At 44.1% G+C, this 19,885-nt stretch overlaps 1 protein-coding gene across 1 annotated transcript in view; it reads left to right on the top strand.

Annotated features, from left to right (window-relative positions):
* LOC112230445 (inactive tyrosine-protein kinase 7-like) overlaps positions 1–19,885 on the top strand; it is a 41,180-nt gene that overhangs the window by 19,430 nt on the left and 1,865 nt on the right. The window contains exons 6-19 of the mRNA XM_042310886.1: positions 5,490–5,620; positions 5,947–6,213; positions 6,625–6,761; positions 7,500–7,635; positions 9,945–10,064; positions 10,604–10,753; positions 11,133–11,277; positions 11,708–11,835; positions 12,182–12,379; positions 12,764–12,925; positions 13,046–13,305; positions 13,686–13,763; positions 14,074–14,225; positions 19,544–19,722. Coding sequence (XP_042166820.1) covers positions 5,490–5,620; positions 5,947–6,213; positions 6,625–6,761; positions 7,500–7,635; positions 9,945–10,064; positions 10,604–10,753; positions 11,133–11,277; positions 11,708–11,835; positions 12,182–12,379; positions 12,764–12,925; positions 13,046–13,305; positions 13,686–13,763; positions 14,074–14,225; positions 19,544–19,722 — 2,243 coding nt within the window. The remainder of the gene's footprint in view (positions 1–5,489; positions 5,621–5,946; positions 6,214–6,624; positions 6,762–7,499; positions 7,636–9,944; positions 10,065–10,603; positions 10,754–11,132; positions 11,278–11,707; positions 11,836–12,181; positions 12,380–12,763; positions 12,926–13,045; positions 13,306–13,685; positions 13,764–14,073; positions 14,226–19,543; positions 19,723–19,885) is intronic.

Here is a 19,885-nt window from a genome sequence, read left to right on the forward strand (position 1 = left end):
AATTATTACAAACAGTAACCAGCCAAGCAGAAGCGTTACAAAACTCAGAGATGGAGATCAAATTAATCCCTTTGATGATCTTCGTATGTTTGCACTCAGCAGACATTCATTTACTCAATAAGTGTTCCTTTTGTTTGGTAAAGTCTCTTTATAACGCGCAAACAAAACGGAGGTTTTTGGATATCTTCAGTAATCCACAGGCTCAAACGCAGACAAAATAATCCAAATTGTATCCGTAAAGTTCATAGAAACACGTCAAACGATGTTTATATTCAATCCTTAGGTTGTTTTTAGCCTACATGATCTATAATATTTCAACCGGACAATAATGTCATCAATATAAAAGGTAAACAAGAAATGCACTCTCGGGATTGCGCATGAAAAAGCTCTGTGACACGTCCACTCATTCAGACTGGTCTTACTCCCTCATTTATAAGAATACAAGCCTGAAACAATTTCTAAAGACTGTTGACATCTAGTGGAAGGCATAGGAACTGCAAATTGAGTCCTAAGTCAATGTATACTGTAATGTCATTGAATAGAGAACTCCAAAAGAAAAATACTTCCTGAATGGATTTTTCTCAGGTTTTCGCCTGCCAAATCAGTTCTGTTATACTCAGACACTATTTTAACAGTTTTGGAAACGTTAGTGTGTTTTCTATCCAAATCTACATGCATATCATATCTTCTGGGCCCGAGTAGCAGGCCGTTTAATTTGGGCACACTTTTCATCCAAAATTCAGAATGCTGCCCCCTACCCTAGATAAGTTAAGAACTTTGAAAGTTTCTTCAGGTGCAGTTGAAAAACCATCAAGCGCTATGATGAAGCTGGCTCTCATGAGGATAGCCACAGGAACGGAAGACCCAGAGTTACCTCTGCTGCAGTTCATTAGTTACCAGCCTCAGACATTGCAGCCCAAATAAATGCTTCAGAGTTCAAGTAAAGGACACATCTCAACATCAACTGTTCAGAGGAGACTGCGTGAATCAGGACTTCATGGTCGAATTGCTGTGAGGAAACCACTACTAAAGGACACAAATAAGAAGTGATTTGCCCTCTGCGTCGACTTGCCAAGAAACATGAGCAATGGACACTAGACTGGAGGAAATCTGAGCTTTGGTCTGATGAGTCCAAATTTGAGATTTTTGGTTTCAACCACCGTGTCTTTGTGAGACGCAGAGTAGCTGAACGGATGATTTCTGCATGTGTGGTTCCCACTGGGAAGCATGGGGGAGGAGGTGTGGGTGTGCTTTGCTGGGGGATACTGTCAGTGATTTATTTACAATTCAAGCACACTTAACAAGCATTGCTACCACAGCATTCTGCAGCGATACGCCATCCCATCATGTTTGGGCTCAGTGGGACTATCATGTGTTTTTCAACAGGACAATGACGCAACACACCTCCAAGCTGTGTAAGGGTTATTTGACCAAGGAGAGTGATGAGTGCTGCATCAGATGACTTGGCCTCCACAATCACCTGACCTCAACCCAATTGGGATGGTTTGGGATGAGTTAGACCACAGAGTGAAGGAAAAGCAGCCAACAAGTGCTTTGAAGAATCTCAAATAAAAAATATATTTTTATTTGTTTAACACTTTTCTGGTTACTACATGATTCCATGTGCTATTTCATAGTTTTGATGTCTTCACTATTAATTTACATTGTAGAAAATAGTAAAAAGGAAGGAATACCCTTGAATGAGTAGGTGTCCAAACTTTTGACTGGCACTACATACATACATACACACACACACACACACATACATATAGTTGAAGTCGGAAGTTTACGTACACTTAGGTTGGAGTCATTAACTCATTTTTCAACCACTTCACACATTTCTTGTTAACAAACTATAGTTTTGGCAAGTCGATTAGGACATCTACTATGTCCATGACACAAGTAATTTATCCAACAATTGTTTACAGACAGATTATTTCACTTATAATTCACTGTATCACAATTCCAGTGGGTCAGAAGTTTACATACACTAAGTTGACTGTGCCTTTAAACAGCTTGGAAAATTCCAGAAAATGATGTAATGGCATTAGAAGCTTCTGATAGACTAATTGACATAATTTGGAGGTGTACCTGTGGATTTATTGCAAGGCCTACCGTCAAACTCAGTGCCTCTTTGATTGACATCATGGGAAAATCAAAAGAAATCAGCCAAGACGTCAGAAAAATAATTGTAGACCACAAATCTGGTTCATCCTTGGGAGCAATTTCCAAATGCCTGAAGGTACAATGTTCATCTATAAAAACAGTAGTATGCAAGTATAAACACCATGAGACTACTCAGCCGTCATATCGCTCAGGAAGGAGACGCGTTCTGTCTCCTAGAGATGAACGTGCGAAAAGTGCAAATCAATCCCAGAACATCAGCAAAGGACCTTGTGAAGATGCTGGAGGAAACGGGTACAAAAGTATCTATATCCACAGTAAAACGAGTCCTATATCGACATAACCTGAAAGGCTGCTCAGCAAGGAAGAAGCCACTGCTCCAAAACCGCCATAAAAAAGCCAGACTACGGTTTGCAACTGCACATGGGGACAAAGATCGTACTTTTTGGAGAAATGTCCTCTGGTCTAATGAAAGAAAAATATAACTGTTTGGCCATAATGACCATCGTTATGTTTGGAGGAAAAAGGGGGAGGCTTGCAAGCCGGAGAACACCAACTCAACCGTGAAGCATGGGGAGGCAACATCATGTTGTGGGGGGGCTTTGCTGCAGGAGGTGCACTTCACAAAATAGATGGCATCATGAGGTAGGAAAATTATGGATATATTGAAGCAACATCTCAAGACATCAGTCTGGAAGTTAAAGCTTGGTCGCAAATGGGTCTTCCAAATGGACAATGACCCCAAGCATACTTCCAATGTTGTGGCAAAATGGCTTAAGGACAAAAAAGTCAAGGTATTTGAGTCCGTTACACCAGCTCTGTCAGGAGGAATGGGCCAAAATTCACTCAACTTATTGTGGAAGGTTACCCAAAACGTTTGACCCAAGTTAAGCAATGCTACCAAAAACAACTTTAGTGTATGTAAACTTCTGACCTACTGGGAAAGTGATGAAAGAAATATAAGCTGAATTAAATAATTCGACTATTATTCTGACATTTCGCATTCCTAAAATAAAGTGGTGATCCTAACTGACCTAAGATATGACATTTTTACAATGATTAAATGTCAGGAGTGGGGAAAAACTGAGTGTAAATGTATTTGGCCGAGGTGCAATAATCTCTCTCACACTCTCACACCCTGTTCCTGGAGAGCTCCCCCCTGAAGGTTTTCGCTCCAACCCCAGTAGGAACTAACCTGACTCGGTTTATCAACCAGCTAATTATTAGAGTTGGGTGCTCTAGATTAGAGTTGGAGCGAAAACCTGCAGGAGGGTAGCTCTCCAGGAATAGGGTTGGCCAGGCTATATATACAGTGCCTTGCGAAAGTATTCGGCCCCCTTGAACTTTGCGACCTTTTGCCACATTTCAGGCTTCAAACATAAAGATATAAAACTGTATTTTTTGTGAAGAATCAACAACAAGTGGGACACAATCATGAAGTGGAACGACATTTATTGGATATTTCAAACTTTTTTAACAAATCAAAAACTGAAATTGGGCGTGCAAAATTATTCAGCCCCTTTACTTTCAGTGCAGCAAACTCTCTCCAGAAGTTCAGTGAGGATCTCTGAATGATCCAATGTTGACCTAAATGACTAATGATGATAAATACAATCCACCTGTGTGTAATCAAGTCTCCGTATAAATGCACCTGCACTGTGATAGTCTGAGGTCCGTTAAAAGCGCAGAGAGCATCATGAAGAACAAGGAACACACCAGGCAGGTCCGAGATACTGTTGAGAAGAAGTTTAAAGCCGGATTTGGATACAAAAAGATTTCCCAAGCTTTAAACATCCCAAGGAGCACTGTGCAAGCGATAATATTGAAATGGAAGGAGTATCAGACCACTGCAAATCTACCAAGACCTGGCCGTCCCTCTAAACTTTCAGCTCATACAAGGAGAAGACTGATCAGAGATGCAGCCAAGAGGCCCATGATCACTCTGGATGAACTGCAGAGATCTACAGCTGAGGTGGGAGACTCAATCAGTCGTATATTGCACAAATCTGGCCTTTATGGAAGAGTGGCAAGAAGAAAGCCATTTCTTAAAGATATCCATAAAAAGTGTCGTTTAAAGTTTGCCACAAGCCACCTGGGAGACACACCAAACATGTGGAAGAAGGTGCTCTGGTCAGATGAAACCAAAATGGAACTTTTTGGCAACAATGCAAAACGTTATGTTTGGCGTAAAAGCAACACAGCTCATCACCCTGAACACACCATCGCCACTGTCAAACATGGTGGTGGCAGCATCATGGTTTGGGCCTGCTTTTCTTCAGCAGGGAAAGGGAAGATGGTTAAAATTGATGGGAAGATGGATGGAGCCAAATACAGGACCATTCTAGAAAACCTGATGGAGTCTGCAAAAGACCTGAGACTGGGACGGAGATTTGTCTTCCAACAAGACAATGATCCAAAACATAAAGCAAAATCTACAATGGAATGGTTCAAAAATAAACATATCCAGGTTAGAATGGCCAAGTCAAAGTACAGACCTGAATCCAATCGAGAATCTGTGGAAAGAACTGAAAACTGCTGTTCACAAATGCTCTCCATCCAACCTCACTGAGCTCGAGCTGTTTTGCAAGGAGGAATGGGAAAAAAATTCAGTCTCTCGATGTGCAAAACTGATAGAGACATACCCCAAGCGACTTACAGCTGTAATCGCAGCAAAAGGTGGCGCTACAAAGTATTAACTTAAGGGGGCTGAATAATTTTGCACACCCAATTTTTCAGTTTTTGATTTGTTAAAAAAGTTTGAAATATCCAATAAATGTCATTCCACTTCATGATTGTGTCCCACTTGTTGTTGATTCTTCACAAAAAAATACAGTTTTATATCTTTGTTTGAAGCCTGAAATGTGGCAAAAGGTCGCAAAGTTCAAGGGGGCCGAATACTTTCGCAAGGCACTGTGTATGTATGTATGTATGTATATATATTTTTTATTTATTTAGACCCTGCTGTTCAAGTCCAGCTAAAGATGCAGATTAGCGAGGGATAAAAATTAATAAATGGCATTATACTGTGACATGGTTCAGTGAGTTAGACATGTATGTATTACACACACACACACCAGATGCGTGAATGCTAAGTACCGTCTCCTAGATGTGAATGACGGTTTCTACTATATACATCCACTCTAAGCCTGTGTGTGTGCATGTTGTTTATGAATGTTTTGGAAGCATGTCGACATTGAGGTGAATTCCGCTAATGTTTTATTGTTTATTAGTATCTCTTCCAAGAGTCCTATTTAAAATGTAAAAATATAGAGAAAATGTCAAACAAGTCCTCTTTCCTGAGTTGGCCAACTTTCCAGAAAATGTTCAGTGTTTTTGTTTTGATGTTTCTTTCTCTTCCTCCCTAGGTTGGTGATGTTGAACAATGGCTCCCTACTCATAACCCAGGTGAAGCCCAGAAACACTGGGCTCTACAAATGTGTAGCCAAAGGGCCCCGCGGACTCCCTGTCACTCTGGAGGCCACCGTGAACCTAGCAGGTAAGGGAGCACACACAGACATGCACAGTTTTGATACACTGTCTGAAGACGCATGTTTGAACCCTTCACTTCGTGTCTAACTCACTGTACCCTGTCACAGTATAATGCCATTTATTAAGTTTATTCCTCGCTAATCTGCACAATTTTTTAGCTGGATTTGCATGGCATGGTCAACAGTTCTACTCTGCAGTTGAGTGGTATACTGCATTGCCTTCATGATTAGGACACAAGATATTTGTTTTGCAGTCTTAATTCATGGTTTTTGTTTTCTATTACTGATGTCATGATGGACTATAACTTCAAATACTTCCTCCCACCCCTTACAGAGATCGAGGAGATGGGCCCCAGCCAGACCCGGGTCTTCTCGGCAAACTCCCTGGAGAGGGTGTCCTGCCGCCCCCCTCGCGGCCACCCGGAGCCCGATGTGTGGTGGGAGCGGGGCGGGGAACGCGTCCCCTCAGAGGGCAGGGTCTACCAGGACGGACTGGAGCTGGTCTTCAGCCCCACCCAGGGGGAAGACTCTGGACTGTATACCTGCGTGGGCCAGAACAAGGCCGGTACCAGGAGGCAGGAGCTGACCGTCACCGTGGCCAGTGAGTATAGACCTCAAGACCCTAAAGGCTTTTCATACTACTGAGCCAAGCCAAGCTGGTCTGGTTACACATCCACAATTGTCCCTGGAACCTTGATGAAAAGCACAATGTGAAATGAAAATATCGGAGCTAGCACAGTTTGGATCAGGTCAGCAAGATGGTGTGAAAAGGGTATTTGTGGTCAAAACGGTCTAAAATTGAGGGAAGCAGTATGTAAACTTGTCCCATTTTAAAAACAGTGTCCCCTAATGAACACGACTCAGGTATTTCACTGCTGAGGCGGGAGTTGGACAGAACTCTGAAGGACTGTGGCTCTCCAGGATTGTGGCATTTGTTGTGACCTGCACCTGCTGAAATGTATTGGTTGTAGACACTACTTTTTAAGAGATGCTAAATGTGTGTATCCCCTAGCCCCTCCGGAGTGGGTGACGAAGCCAGAGGACAGCCAACTGGAGGAGGGCCTCCCTGGGTATCTGCATTGCCACACCCGCGCCACGCCCCATCCCGAGGTTACCTGGTACCGCAACTTCATCCCCATCACCGCTGAGGTCAGTCCTGTGGTCCGAACTGTGTCCTGGTCATTCTGAAAAGAAGTGGGAATATACACTAAGAACTACTACACGCCGAGTGTACTAAACATTAGGACCACCTGCTCTTTCCATGACATAGATTGACCAGTTAAATCCAGGCAAAAGCTATGATCCTGTATTGAAGTCACTTGTTAAATTGACTTAAGTCAGTGTAGATGAAGGGGAAGAGACCGGTTAAATAAGTACTTTTAAGCCTTGAGGTGTAGATTGTGTGCGTTCCATTCAGAGGGTAAATGGCTAAGACCAAATATTTAAAAGGACATGTAGCCAACTTGACACAACTGTGGGAATCACAGGAGTCAACATGGGCCAGCCTCCCCATGGAACGCTTCCGGCACCTTGTCGTCAACGCCCCGATGAATTGAACCTGTTCTGAGGGAAACGGGGGTGCAGCTCAATGTGTTATGTTTGGTACACTGAGTGTATATACTTATATTTACACACGGTTCTGGACATTGTGAATGTGATATTCTCTTGCAGTATCAAGTTCATTAAGAATCATCAAACGATAATCCATGTAATGAAATGCATTTCTCAAATATGCCCCTGCCGGTGCATTTACATAATCTGTATTGCAGCACAGCTTCATAGTTAAACTTTTTTATGCCCAGAACTATAAATATACATAAAGGTGCAATCTGTAACTTTCATTTCTATGAAACCTATCGTTAACAATGGGTTATCTTTTGACTGCAGGACATTCGCTTTAAGCTGTACCCCAACGGGACCCTGAGGATCAACAGCGTGGAGGTGTACGATAACCACCTGTACATGTGTCGGAGCCAGACGGAGGCTGGGAGGGTGGAGGGCCGGGCCAGGGTCTTCGTTCTTGGTGAGTATGTGTGTCTGCGCGCACATGCGTCGGTGTGAGTTTGTAAGAGAGAGAGACAGCATGCAAGTGTGTGGTAGTGCCATAATGTGTTTGTGGTGTGCCCTGTGTGTATGTATGTGAGCGAGAGAAAGAACTTTGTGTGTGGGAGTGCCATGTTATATATGTGTGTATCGGGTGGTAATTGCTAGCTTTTGGCCAATTTCAAATTAAAATGAAATGCCGATAAATAAAATTGGAGCCGGCCAAAGTGCCTGGGGCTGCCCCGCTGAGGAGAGAGAGAGGAGCCTTGGCTCAGGCTACTGTTGATTATGAAGATTTGGGCCTTTTTTGTTGAAGTAAAATGAAAGTTAGAAGGCCTGGCTCCAGACTGCAAGCATTTAGTCGCATATTGCGGACCTTTGACATGGCTGTGCGAGTTTAAAAAAATCTATTGGTCGCATCGGTGCGAGCTGCACATTCATTTACCTCACTCCAAACAGTAAAGTGCATTATCCTCATGATTCGTGTAATGAAAGTGTCTGCTTTCCTGCCCCTGTACTGGTTTCGCTGGAGCCCGCTGCCGTGTCGAGCGAGCCACTCGTTCCTTTCCCGGGGGAAAAAATGCTCCAGGAGAATGAAGTGTTCTGATAGTATAACATTTTAAAAACACCGCTATCCTGTTGTCACAGGTGGAGAGAGGATGTTCTCAGCTTTCTGTAGATATACTTTTTATTTCTAAACTTTTAATTTTGAGTTCAATAGCAACTATTTTACAAATAAGATATTTGATATGGCTGTGAGATACGGAGCGCATGAGCTGCTCATTGGCCATTGTGAGTGCATAGGCCTCATTGGGCAGTAGACTACAACTGCAATGTTTTTTGGGGACATTAAATGTACTGTTAGATTTGTACTGTTAGATTTGATACATGGCTACTAGCATGTGTTTTGAGTTTCCACTTACTCATGTGGTGAATTGACCCCAAATAAATTAGTCTGATATTAGATCACATAAAGATGCAGGCAAAGTCATCTCTTTTGAACCCCCAAAAATGATCAAATATTAACAGTAAAATATAACAACAATAGTATAATTTTCTACCCAAAATGCATGACAAACACTGGAGTGGTTGGACATAAATATTTTGAATCACATGAAAAGATAAACTTTTTAATAAAGCACTGAATTACTTTATAACATGATAGGCCTACATTTAAAAAAAATATATATTGCATGATGCTGTGAACATTTTTGGTGTGACTAAATCATGGGTTGGTGCCACCAACTGAAAAAAACTTAGGGAAAATGGTAGTCTGGATCCCTGCTACAAGGGGTATGTCCCCTGTATGCACAAGTTCTAATATTGTAGCGGACAAAGATGAGATGAATGTTGGCATGGCCAAATGCAGGCCGCAACTTGATATTCCGGTAGGATGCAATTTTGAAATATTTATTTATTGTAGGCCTATTTATTAATCTAAACCAGTTCTTTAAATATGCAAAACATGTTTCATTTCATTCTGTTGAGACCTTTTTGTTGGCTAAATTTAAATTTGATCTGTCTTTTTTTCAATGGTGTGCTCTGTATCATTAGCCTATTGCTTGCATTTGTTGGGTACGGTAGGCATTAGCCTGCCTTGTTAATTGCTACAATATAGCCGGTTCAAAACTTTATGGACAAGTGTTTTGTTTCATTCTGTTGAGCCATTTTCTTTTCTTTTTGATATTACCCTAATAAAGTTTAGTTTGAAGGTTTGGTGTTGTGTAGCCTATTATACTGCAGGCCTATAATATGAAGGTAGTGCGCACCGGCGCTCCAACTGACTTCGACATAGGAGGTGAGGAAGAATGTTTTAGGCCTACCAGACTACTACAATAAACGCTAATCTGTTAGAAAATTAACAAATTATCCCCCTTCTGAACGGCTATATCTGTACAGCAGACACAGTCGCCTTTCTGACAAGTATAAAGAAATTCAGTTTTGCATATGCTACACATCGAAACACAAGGAATAAATAGTATTTTGTCATTAGTTATAGGCTTTTTAAGGACATCGAAGTGTTCCTTTTGGCCAATATCGCTAATTTATTGATGACGCTGGCTGCGTGGGTGGAAGGCCTAATGGGTTACGCGTCCAATGCATATGGATGACCGGTAAATGTATCAAATGTCTGAACTGTATTCTTCCTGGTCATTTGGCCAGTGCCTAATTTTCCTTACGGAAACCGTGTGTGTGTGTGTGTGTGTGTGTGTGTGTGCTTGGAGATGTGTATGCTTGTGTCTCTCTACTCCACGTTCTGTCACCAAAACGGTTGTCTCCTCCCTGCAGAGAAGCTGAAGTTCACCCCCACCCCCCAGCCCTCCCAGTGTCTGGAGTTGGACAAGGAGGGCACTGTGCAGTGCTCCGCCAAAGGCCGCGAGATCCCCACCATCCAGTGGACCAAAGCAGGTAGGTGTTCAGACCTCCTTGCCTGCCTTAGGACTCAGACACACACATGTACAATGTTGCTCAATCCAATCCAAAATCTACTCTTAGCCCCTACCCCTTGTACCTAGATGCTTCTAGTTGATCTCAAAGGATAACATGGGTGTAAGCAATATGGTGTAATAACCTCCTAGCTTATTGGCATAGTCAGATTTTCTGGCTTTTTTTTTTACACCCTTGTTTAATTGTAGATGTATGTGTTTAGGGGTAGGGTCGAGGGGCTATTCAATCGAGGTGCTAGAGGGTTTAAACACTTTTGTTTCTACATGTGTCTCCGACACATGAAGGTTAGAATAACATCCAGAAGAGTATTCGACCCTCCAGGAACGGAATTTCATTAGCCTGGGTTAGGGGGTTGATATTGGACTGCTCTCTCTCAACTGTTACACTTTTTGTTTCATGCTGTGGTTTATAAATAGTTTTAGTCTATCTAATGTGTGAGCTGTGCTCCACTTGTAGGACAATAAATGTGAATCTGAATCTCTAATATTCCCACCTTGCAGATGGCAGTGAGCTGCCAGAGCATGTAGTACAGACCGGCGGCGTGCTCCACTTCGCACTGGTGACGAGGGACGATGCGGGCAACTACACCTGCCTGGCTTCCAACAGCCTGCAGGGCCAGATCACAGCCGCTGTGCAGCTCACCGTAGCAGGTATCCCTTCACTAACACTAGTGGCACTAATGCCAACCACACCAATGCAGGTCACAGACACACCACATCCTGCCACCTATACAACCAGACACCTCACAGACCAAGGATCCAACGGTTGTCGTCCTCTACTTTTTAACTAGAGATTGATTTCTACCTGTGAAAAATGTGTATGCTCCAGCCAACCCGTGACAGTTAATTGATTAAGTTCCAGGGTTAGGTTTAGAAACAAAAACGGCAGTACTCAAGATGGCAGAACTACGTTATCTGATTTCAACAGTGCTAATGCCATCACTAAAGCTGTCTCTAGACTTCAACACAACTAAATCCATCTTAACCAACACTTCCACTATTTCTTTATTTCCTTCTCTCTCTCTCCCAGTGTATATAACATTTAATATGGAGCCGGAGCACACCACTGTTTACCAGGGCCACACAGCCATTCTGCACTGCCAGGCCACCGGCGACCCACAGCCCTTTATCCAGTGGAAAAAGAAAGACAAGTTCCTGGAGCCTCGCAAGAGCAGGTAGAGAACCACAACTCTGTGTTGTTAAGGCCCAAAGTCATTTTTGTCGTATTTGGTTTCTCATTTGTGGGTTTTTCGTTCTGAACACCGTGCTAAACAGCATGTTTGGATAGTGTGTTTTGATATTTTTTTTTATCATGGTAGGGAAGATGTCTATCTAGCCTTTGCCATATTGCTATCAGCCAGTCCTAATTCCCTTCCCTTAGGCCTAACCCTTCATTGTCTGGTAAATACAATAAGGCAAATGCAGTATGGTGGAAGTGCTTTTACTACACTGCTTATACCTCGAGACCCCTCTGATATTAAAGGGTTAAGGCAGGGGGAAAGGGTTAGAAAGTGGAAATGAAATGGATCATCTGTGAATGGGCGTAAACGAGGGAAAAGAATTGAATGCAGCCACGGCCTCACTCCTGTGCTGTTGGCTCTCCAGGTTTCAGAAGATGCCCAACGGTTCTCTGGTCATCCACGACGTGAGTGTGGAAGACACAGGAAGCTACACATGCATCGCTGGCAACAGCTGCAATATCGGCCACACATCGGCAGAGCTCTATGTCGTAGGTAAGACACCAAACTAAGAAGTAAACTTTGTGTACCTGCCGCAGCTGTCTAAAGTATTTTAATGGTTGTGGTAGGTGGAGGAAATAAAGCAGTCCCCCAAACTGTAAATACTTATTTTGGCGCTTGAATGTGTAATGATAGTAGCAATGTCTCATTTAGAAAGAATGTAATTGAGAGGTGTCATCTTGAGATGTCCACTTGACATCTGAGGTTGAGATGGTGATTCAGTACTCCAATAGAAGACTTTTTAATTCAATAGAGAAGCATATCACGTCACCGGACTCTTTTGTGTCTGTGTGTGTGTGTGTGTGTGTGTGTGTGTGTGTGTGTGTGTGTGTGTCAACAGAGAAGCCTGTGCACCACTCGTTGGAGGATGACGAAAAGGCGCCATACAAGATGATCCAGACAATCGGCCTATCGGTGGGCGCCGCCGTGGCCTACATCATCATCGTCCTGGGCCTGATGTTCTACTGCAAGAAGAGACGCAACGCCAAGAGACTAAAGGGCCCCGAGGGAGAGGAGGCCGAGACAGAGCACCTCAACGGTCAGCGTTCGCAGTCGATTCCATTCAGTTGAATTCAAGTGTCTGGTTTTCCTGGTAGTGTGAAATGTATTGAAACCATTACAAGTATGCAGTACAACAACTACACGCTGACATTTATTACTAGTGACATGCACCAATATGTAAAGTCAATATTGGTGTCTGCATTTAAAAAAAAATACGATATCAATAAATGGCTAATTAAAATAAACATTATCCTCTTGAAGCTCTAAAACGGAACTGTTTCAAGTGATTCATTTCATTTCCATGGCTGTAATTTCTTTAACATTTCTGTACCTAGAAATAAGAAAAGGACGATGGAGTATGTACAAGCAGTCATGTTTAGTTACCGGTATTGAAGGATGCCATTTTGTCCTGGCACTACAGGGGGCACGGTGCAGACCAATGGACAGGCCACCGCTGAGATCCAGGAGGAGGTGGCACTGACCAACATGGGCACCACGGCCAGCAGCTCCAGCAACAAGCGCCACAGCAGCCACGACAAAGGGCACTACCCCCGCGCCAACCTGACCACCATCACCACTCTGGGTATAGAGCAACGCATGCATGTGCACACACGCGTCGTCATTGGAAATAAGAATTTGTTCTTTGTTGACCTGTATAAATAAAAGCTATATAAAATGATATTGATTCCCCTCTCCTACACAGGGAAAGGTGAGTTTGGCGAGGTGTTCCTGGCCAAAGCCAAGGGCATCATGTCAGCAGGAGGAAGAGGCAGTGAGGATGAGGATGAGGAGGAGACGGTGGTGCTGGTGAAGAGTCTGCAGACGCGGGACGAGACTCTGCACCTGGAGTTCCGTCGCGAGGTTGAGATGTTCGGCAAGCTGGGCCACCCCAACCTTGTGTGCCTACTGGGCATGTGTAGAGAAGCCGAGCCTCACTACCTCATACTGGAATATGCTGAATTGGTAAGGAGGGAGCTACCTGCTTACGCTCCAGGGTGAAGTTTCCCCTAGGTACAGATCTAGGGTCAGCTTCCCCTCCCCAAACCTTAACCATTAGTGGGGGAAATGCTAAACTGACCCAAGATCAGTGTCTTCGGGCAACTTAACTTTACCCTACTCCCTACACACACACACTTTATTCATGTATCCTACATGGCAGTCAATTGCATCATTGAAATACATGGGTATTAAGGTTACATGCCTTGATAAAATAAAGACTATTTAAAATATGAGCTACGTACGAACACACTGACCCTAGTGCATTGAAAAACGAGTGCGGGTGTACTTAAAAAAAAAACATCCATGATTTAGCATCCACCCCAGACCTGTGTATATGTTCCTAGGGGGACCTGAAGCAATACCTCAAGATGTCCAAGAATGAGGAGAAACCCAAGTCCCATCACCTCAGTACCAAGCAGAAGGTCAGTTTACACACACAAAAAGGCATAAATGAGCATCTTAATTAGGGTTGGCTTCAGTGCAGTAGGCCAGGATTTGGTAGCTGGTGCTTATAGTAAGGCTCTCCTGTTGCATCATGCCACTGGCTTTCACTGGCTTTCACTGTCTGTTGGACCACTCAGAAGGAGAAACCGATTAACCAGAAGATGTCATTTTAAAAAAGCCATTCAAATGCTTAAAACACACGCACTAACTCACTCACTTGAAGGCACATATATGCTTGAAAACACAGTGATATAATGCTCCGTATGTCCCACTCTCTCTTTCCCTCAGGTGGGGGTGTGTCTGCAGGTTGCCCGGGGGATGGAGCATCTATCCAATCAGCGCTTCGTCCACAAGGACCTAGCCACCCGCAACTGTCTGATCAGCGCCAAGAGACAGGTCAAGGTGTCTGCACTGGGGCTCAGCAAAGATGTCTACAACGAGTAAGATTAAATCTTGATTTAACCAGGAAAGAGCCCTTGCGGTTGAAAACCATACTTATGGTTTTTATTAATTTCAATGAATCCAGTCACAGCATAATTGTATCGATAATTTAGATTTCCCAAAGTCTCCATTTAAAGAGACCTGTGATAAGTATAGTGAAAAAGGCACCAACAGAGATGGCCACCTCGCTTCGCACTCTTAGGAAAAAATGCAGTATTTTGTTTTTTTAATGTATTTCTTACACTGAGTTTATTAATTCAACCATTTTTTAAATTTAAAAGCACACACAAAACTTGAAAAAGCCATACATGCATAACATTGAGGATAACGCACAATAAAGTCTGGGAATTATTTCCATTGTGGTCCTCTTCAGACAAGATGGCTAGACAAGATCGAACACAGTATGACAGTGAAATAATAAATTTAAAAAACATAGAAGAACAACATCAATCTCATCATTCCAGTTACATTATAGGGGTTATTCATATGGGCACAGAAGACATCAAACTTATTTTAAAAGCTGTCCAGAGAGGACGATGTTTTTATATGCAGAGGCAACTCATTCCATTCTGAGGCTCCAGTATACAAGAAAGTACTTTTCCCAGCATTACTCCTGAACCTGTATAAGCACACATCAGCAACACCTGATCTGGTGCTGTGATTGTGTGCATCCCTAACACGAGGAAAGTAATCACTTAGATATCTGGGCACAGGACTCTTGTAAACCAAACCTAGTCTAATCTGGGACACCCTAGCCTCAACAGGCAGCCAGTTTAGTTCCTGAAAGCAGCTCCTGCCTATGTGAGTATGTGGACTCACCTTCAGTACTACCCTGATCAGCTTATTCTGGGCTATCTGGAGCTTCCCCTTCATAAGTTTAGATAAGCCCCCAAACCAGGAAGTACTAGCATAGTCAAAATGGCATTGAATGAGGGCAGTAGCTAGCAGGAAAGCTTAAGTCTTATTACATACACCTGGGAGAAACTATTGGATATAAGAGCAATGTCAACTTACCAACATTATGACCAGGAATACAACTTTCCCGAAGCGGATCCTCTGTTTGGTCCACCACCCAGGACAATGGATCGGATCCCAGCAGGTGACCCAAAACCACAGCGCCGCAGACGGAGTGGTCTTCTGGCCAGGCTCCGTAGACGGGCCCACTGCTCCCGAGTATACTACTTGCCAATGTCCAGTCTCTTGACAACAAGGTAGACGAAATCCAAGCAAGGGTTGCCTTCCAAAGAGACATCAGAGATTGTAACATTCTCCGTTTCACGGAAACATGGCTCCCTCAGGATACGTTATCAGAGTCGGTACAACCACCTGGTTTGTTCACGCATCGCACCGACAGAAACAAACATCTCTGGTAAGAAGGGTGAGGGTGTATGCCTTATGATTAACGAGTCGTGGTGTGATCATAACAACATACAGGAACTCCAGTCCTTTTGTTCATCTGACGTAGAATTCCTTACAATCAAATGTGGACTGCATTATCTACCAAGATAATTCTCTTTGATTATAATCACAGTCGTGAGCAGAAACCTCGACGGCCCTGAAAGAACTTTATTGGACTCTATGTAAAACTAGAAACCACACATCCTGAGACTGCATTTTATTGTAGCCGGGGATTTAAACAAGACTAATCTGAAAACAAGGCTCCCTAAATTTGATCAGCATATCAAATGCGTGACCCGGGCCGGCAAAACTCTGGATCATTGTTACTACAAAGCTCGCCCTCCTTTCGGCAAATCTGACCACGACTCCATTTTGTTGCTCCCAGCCTGTAGGCAGAAACTAGAACAGGAAACGCTCAGGTCTGTTCAACGCTGGTCCGACCAATTTGATTCCACTCTTCAAAATTGCTTCGATCACGTGGACTGGGATATGTTTCGGATAGCGTTGAACAACAACATTGATGTATACGCTGATTCAGTGAGCGAGTTTATTAGCAAGTGCATCTGTGATTATTAAAACCTTCCCCAACCAGAAACCGTGGATTGATGGCAGCATTTGCCCAAAACTGAAAGCGCGAACCACTGCTTTTAATCAGGACAAAGCGACCGGAAACATGACCGAATTCAAACAGTGTAGCTATTCCCTCCGCAAGGCAATCAAACAAGCTAAGCGTCAGTATAGAGGCAAAGTAGAGTCGCAATTCAACGGCTCAGACACGAGAGGTATGTGGCAGGGTCTACAGTTGTGGCCAAAAGTTTTGAGAATGACACAAATATTAATTTTCACAAAGTTTGCTGCTTCAGTGTCTAGATATTTTTGTCAGATGTTACTATGGAATACTGAAGTATAATTACAAGCATTTCGTAAGTGTCAAAGGCTTTTATTGACAATTCCATGAAGTTGATGCAAAGAGTCAATATTTGCTGTGTTGACCCTTCTTTTTCAAGAACCCTGCAATCCGCCCTGGCATGCTGTCAATTAACTTTTGGGCCACATCCTGACTGATGGCAGCCTATTCAATGCTTGGAGTTTGTCAGAATTTGTGGGTTTTTGTTTGTCCATCCGCCTCTTGAGGATTGACCACAAATTCTCAATGCGATTATGGGGTCTGGGGAGTTTCCTGGCCATAGACCCAAAATATTTATGTTTTGTTCCCCGAGCCACTTAGTTATCACTTTTACCTTATGGCAAGGTGCTCCATCATGCTGGAAAAGGCATTGTTCATCACCAAACTGTTTCTGGATGGTTGGGAGATGTTGCTCTCGGAGGATGTGTTGGTACCATTCTTTATTCATGGTTGTGTCCAAAGGCAAAATTGTGAGTGAGCCCACTCCCTTGGCTGAGAAGCAACCCCACACATGAATGGTCTCAGGATGCTTTACTGTTGGCATGACACAGGACTGATGGTAGTGCTCACCTTGTCTTCTCCAGACAAGCTTTTTTCTGGATGCCCCAAACAATCAGAAAGGGGATTCATCGGAGAAAATAACTTTACCCCAGTCTTCAGCAGTCCAACCTCTGTACCTTTTGCAGAATATCAGTCTGTCCTTGATGTTTTTCCTGGAGAGGAGTGGCTTCTTTGCTGCCCTTCTTGACAACAGTCCATCCTCCAAAAGTCATTGCCTCACTGTGCGTGCAGATGCACTCACACCTGCCTGCTGCCATTCCTGAGCAAGCTCTGTACTGGTGGTGCCCTGATCACGCAGCTGAATCAACTTTAGAAGACGGTCCTGGCGCTTGCTGGACTTTCTTGGGTGCCCTGAAGGCTTCTTCACAACAATTGAACCGCTCTCCTTGAAGTTCTTGATGATCTGATAAATGGTTGATTTAGGTGCAATCTTACTGGCAGGAATATCCTTGCCTGTGAAGCCTTTTTTGTGCAAAGCAATGATGGCACGTGTCACTGACAATCACTGACAGGATGTCAGCTGGTCCTTTTGTGGCAGGACTGAAATGCAGTGGAAATGTATTTTTGTGATTCAGTTCAGTTGCATGGCAAAGAGGGACTTTGCTATTAATTGCAATTCATCTGATCGCTCTTCATAACATTCTGGAGTATATGCAAATTGCCATCAAACAAACTGAGGCAGCAGACTTTGTGAAAATTAATATTTGTGTCATTCTCACAACTGTACAGTCAGTCGCAGACTAAAAAAGAAAACCGGCCCCGGACCCCGATGTCCATGCTCCCAGACAGACTAAACATTTTTTTTTGCTCGCTTTGAGGACAATACAGTGCCACCGACACGGCCCGCTTCCAAAACCTGCGGGCTCTCTTTCACCGCAGCCAACGTGAGTAAAACATTTAAACGTGTTAACCCTCGCAAGGCTGCCGGCCCAGACGGCATCCCTAGCCGTGTCCTCAGAGCATACGCAGACCAGCTGGCTGGTGTGTTTACGAACATATTCAATCAATCCCTATCCCAGTCTGCTGTTCCCTCATGCTTCAAGAGGGTAACCATTGTTCCTGTTCCCAAGAAAGCTAAGGTAACTGAGCAAAACGACTATCACCCCGTAGCACTCACTTCCGTCATCATGAAGTGCTTTGAGAGACTAGTCAAGGATCAGATCACCTCCACCCTACCTGACACCCTGACCCACTCCAATTTGCTTATCGCCCCAAAAGGTTCACAGACGAGGCAATTGCAATCACACTGCACACTCCCCTAACCCATCTGGACAAGAGGAATACCTATGTAAGAATGCTGTTCATCGTCTACAGCTCAACATTTAACACCATAGTACCCTACAAACTCGTCATTAAGCTTGAGACCCACCCAACTGGGTACTGGACTTCCTGACGGGCCACCCCCAGGTGGTGAGGGTAGGAAAATATCTCCACCCCGCTGATCCTCAACACTGGGGCTGCACAAGGGTGCATTCTCAGCCCTCTCCTGTACTCTCTGTTCACCCACGACTGCGTGGCCATGCACGCCTCCAACTCAATCATCAAGTTTGCAGACGACACTACAGTGGTAGGCTTGATTACCAACAACGACGAGACGGCCTACAGGGAGGAGGTGAGGGCCCTCGGAGTGTGGTGTCACACTCAACGTCAAACAAAAACAAAGTTGATGATCGTTTACTTCAAGAAACAGCAGAGGGAGGAGCACCCCTTATCTACATCAACGGCACAGTAGTGGAGAAGGTGGAAAGTTTTAAGTTCCTCTGCGTACACATCACGGACAAACTGAAATGGTCCACCCACACAGACAACTGGTGAAGAAGGCGCAACAGCGCCTCTTCAACCTCCTTTAGGCTGATGAAATTTGGCTTTTCACCAAAAACACTCAAACTTTTACAGATGCACAATCAAGAGCATCCTGTCGGGCTGTATCACCGCCTGGTACAGCAACTGCTCCGCCCACAACCGCAAGGCTCTCCAGAGGGTAGTGAGTTCTGCACAACGCATCACCGGGAGCAAACTGCACCACCTGATGTCACAGGAAGGCCATCATCAAGGACAACAACCACCCGAGCCACTGCCTGTTCACCCCGCTATCATCCAGAAGGCAAGGGCAGTACAGGTGCATCAAAGCTGGGACCGAGACAAAAAAGAACAGTTTATATCTCAAGGCCATCAGACATCACTAACATTGAGTAGCTGCTGCCAACATACTGACTACTACTGATTACTTGTTAGATTTTACTGCATGGTTGGAACTAGAAGCACAAGCATTTTGCTACACTCGCATTAACATCTGCTAACCATGTTAATGTGACCAATAAAATTTGTTTGATTTGATGAATTGACAGATTAAATTGTTGTGACACCCAGTGGCCAGACTACCAAACAACACCCAAAGTGGAGGTTACCTTAGTCCTGGTGCTGACCTGTGTGTCCTCTCTCCGCCTCCAGTGAGTACTATCACTACCGGCAGGCGTGGATCCCTCTGCGTTGGCTGCCAAGCGAGGCCGTGTTCGAGGACGACTACTCCACCAAGACGGACGTGTGGTCCTTCGGCGTGCTCATGTGGGAAGTGTTTAGCCTGGGCGAGCTGCCGCACGCTGCGCTCGACCACGACAAGGTCCTCGAAGGTGAGGCCAGTAGAACTGGAGCTTGGAAGTGTTATTGAAGGATGCTACTTCACCCCAGATGGGGGTAGAAGTCCACTATTCTAGTGTCACACATTTTGTCACCCTCCTAATGGTTACTTTTCTTTGCCTGCTCATAGTTGTTTAAAACCACACAATGCATACC

Source organism: Oncorhynchus tshawytscha, linkage group LG32, assembly GCF_018296145.1.
Source record: "Oncorhynchus tshawytscha isolate Ot180627B linkage group LG32, Otsh_v2.0, whole genome shotgun sequence".
Taxonomy (NCBI): Eukaryota; Metazoa; Chordata; class Actinopteri; order Salmoniformes; family Salmonidae; genus Oncorhynchus; species Oncorhynchus tshawytscha.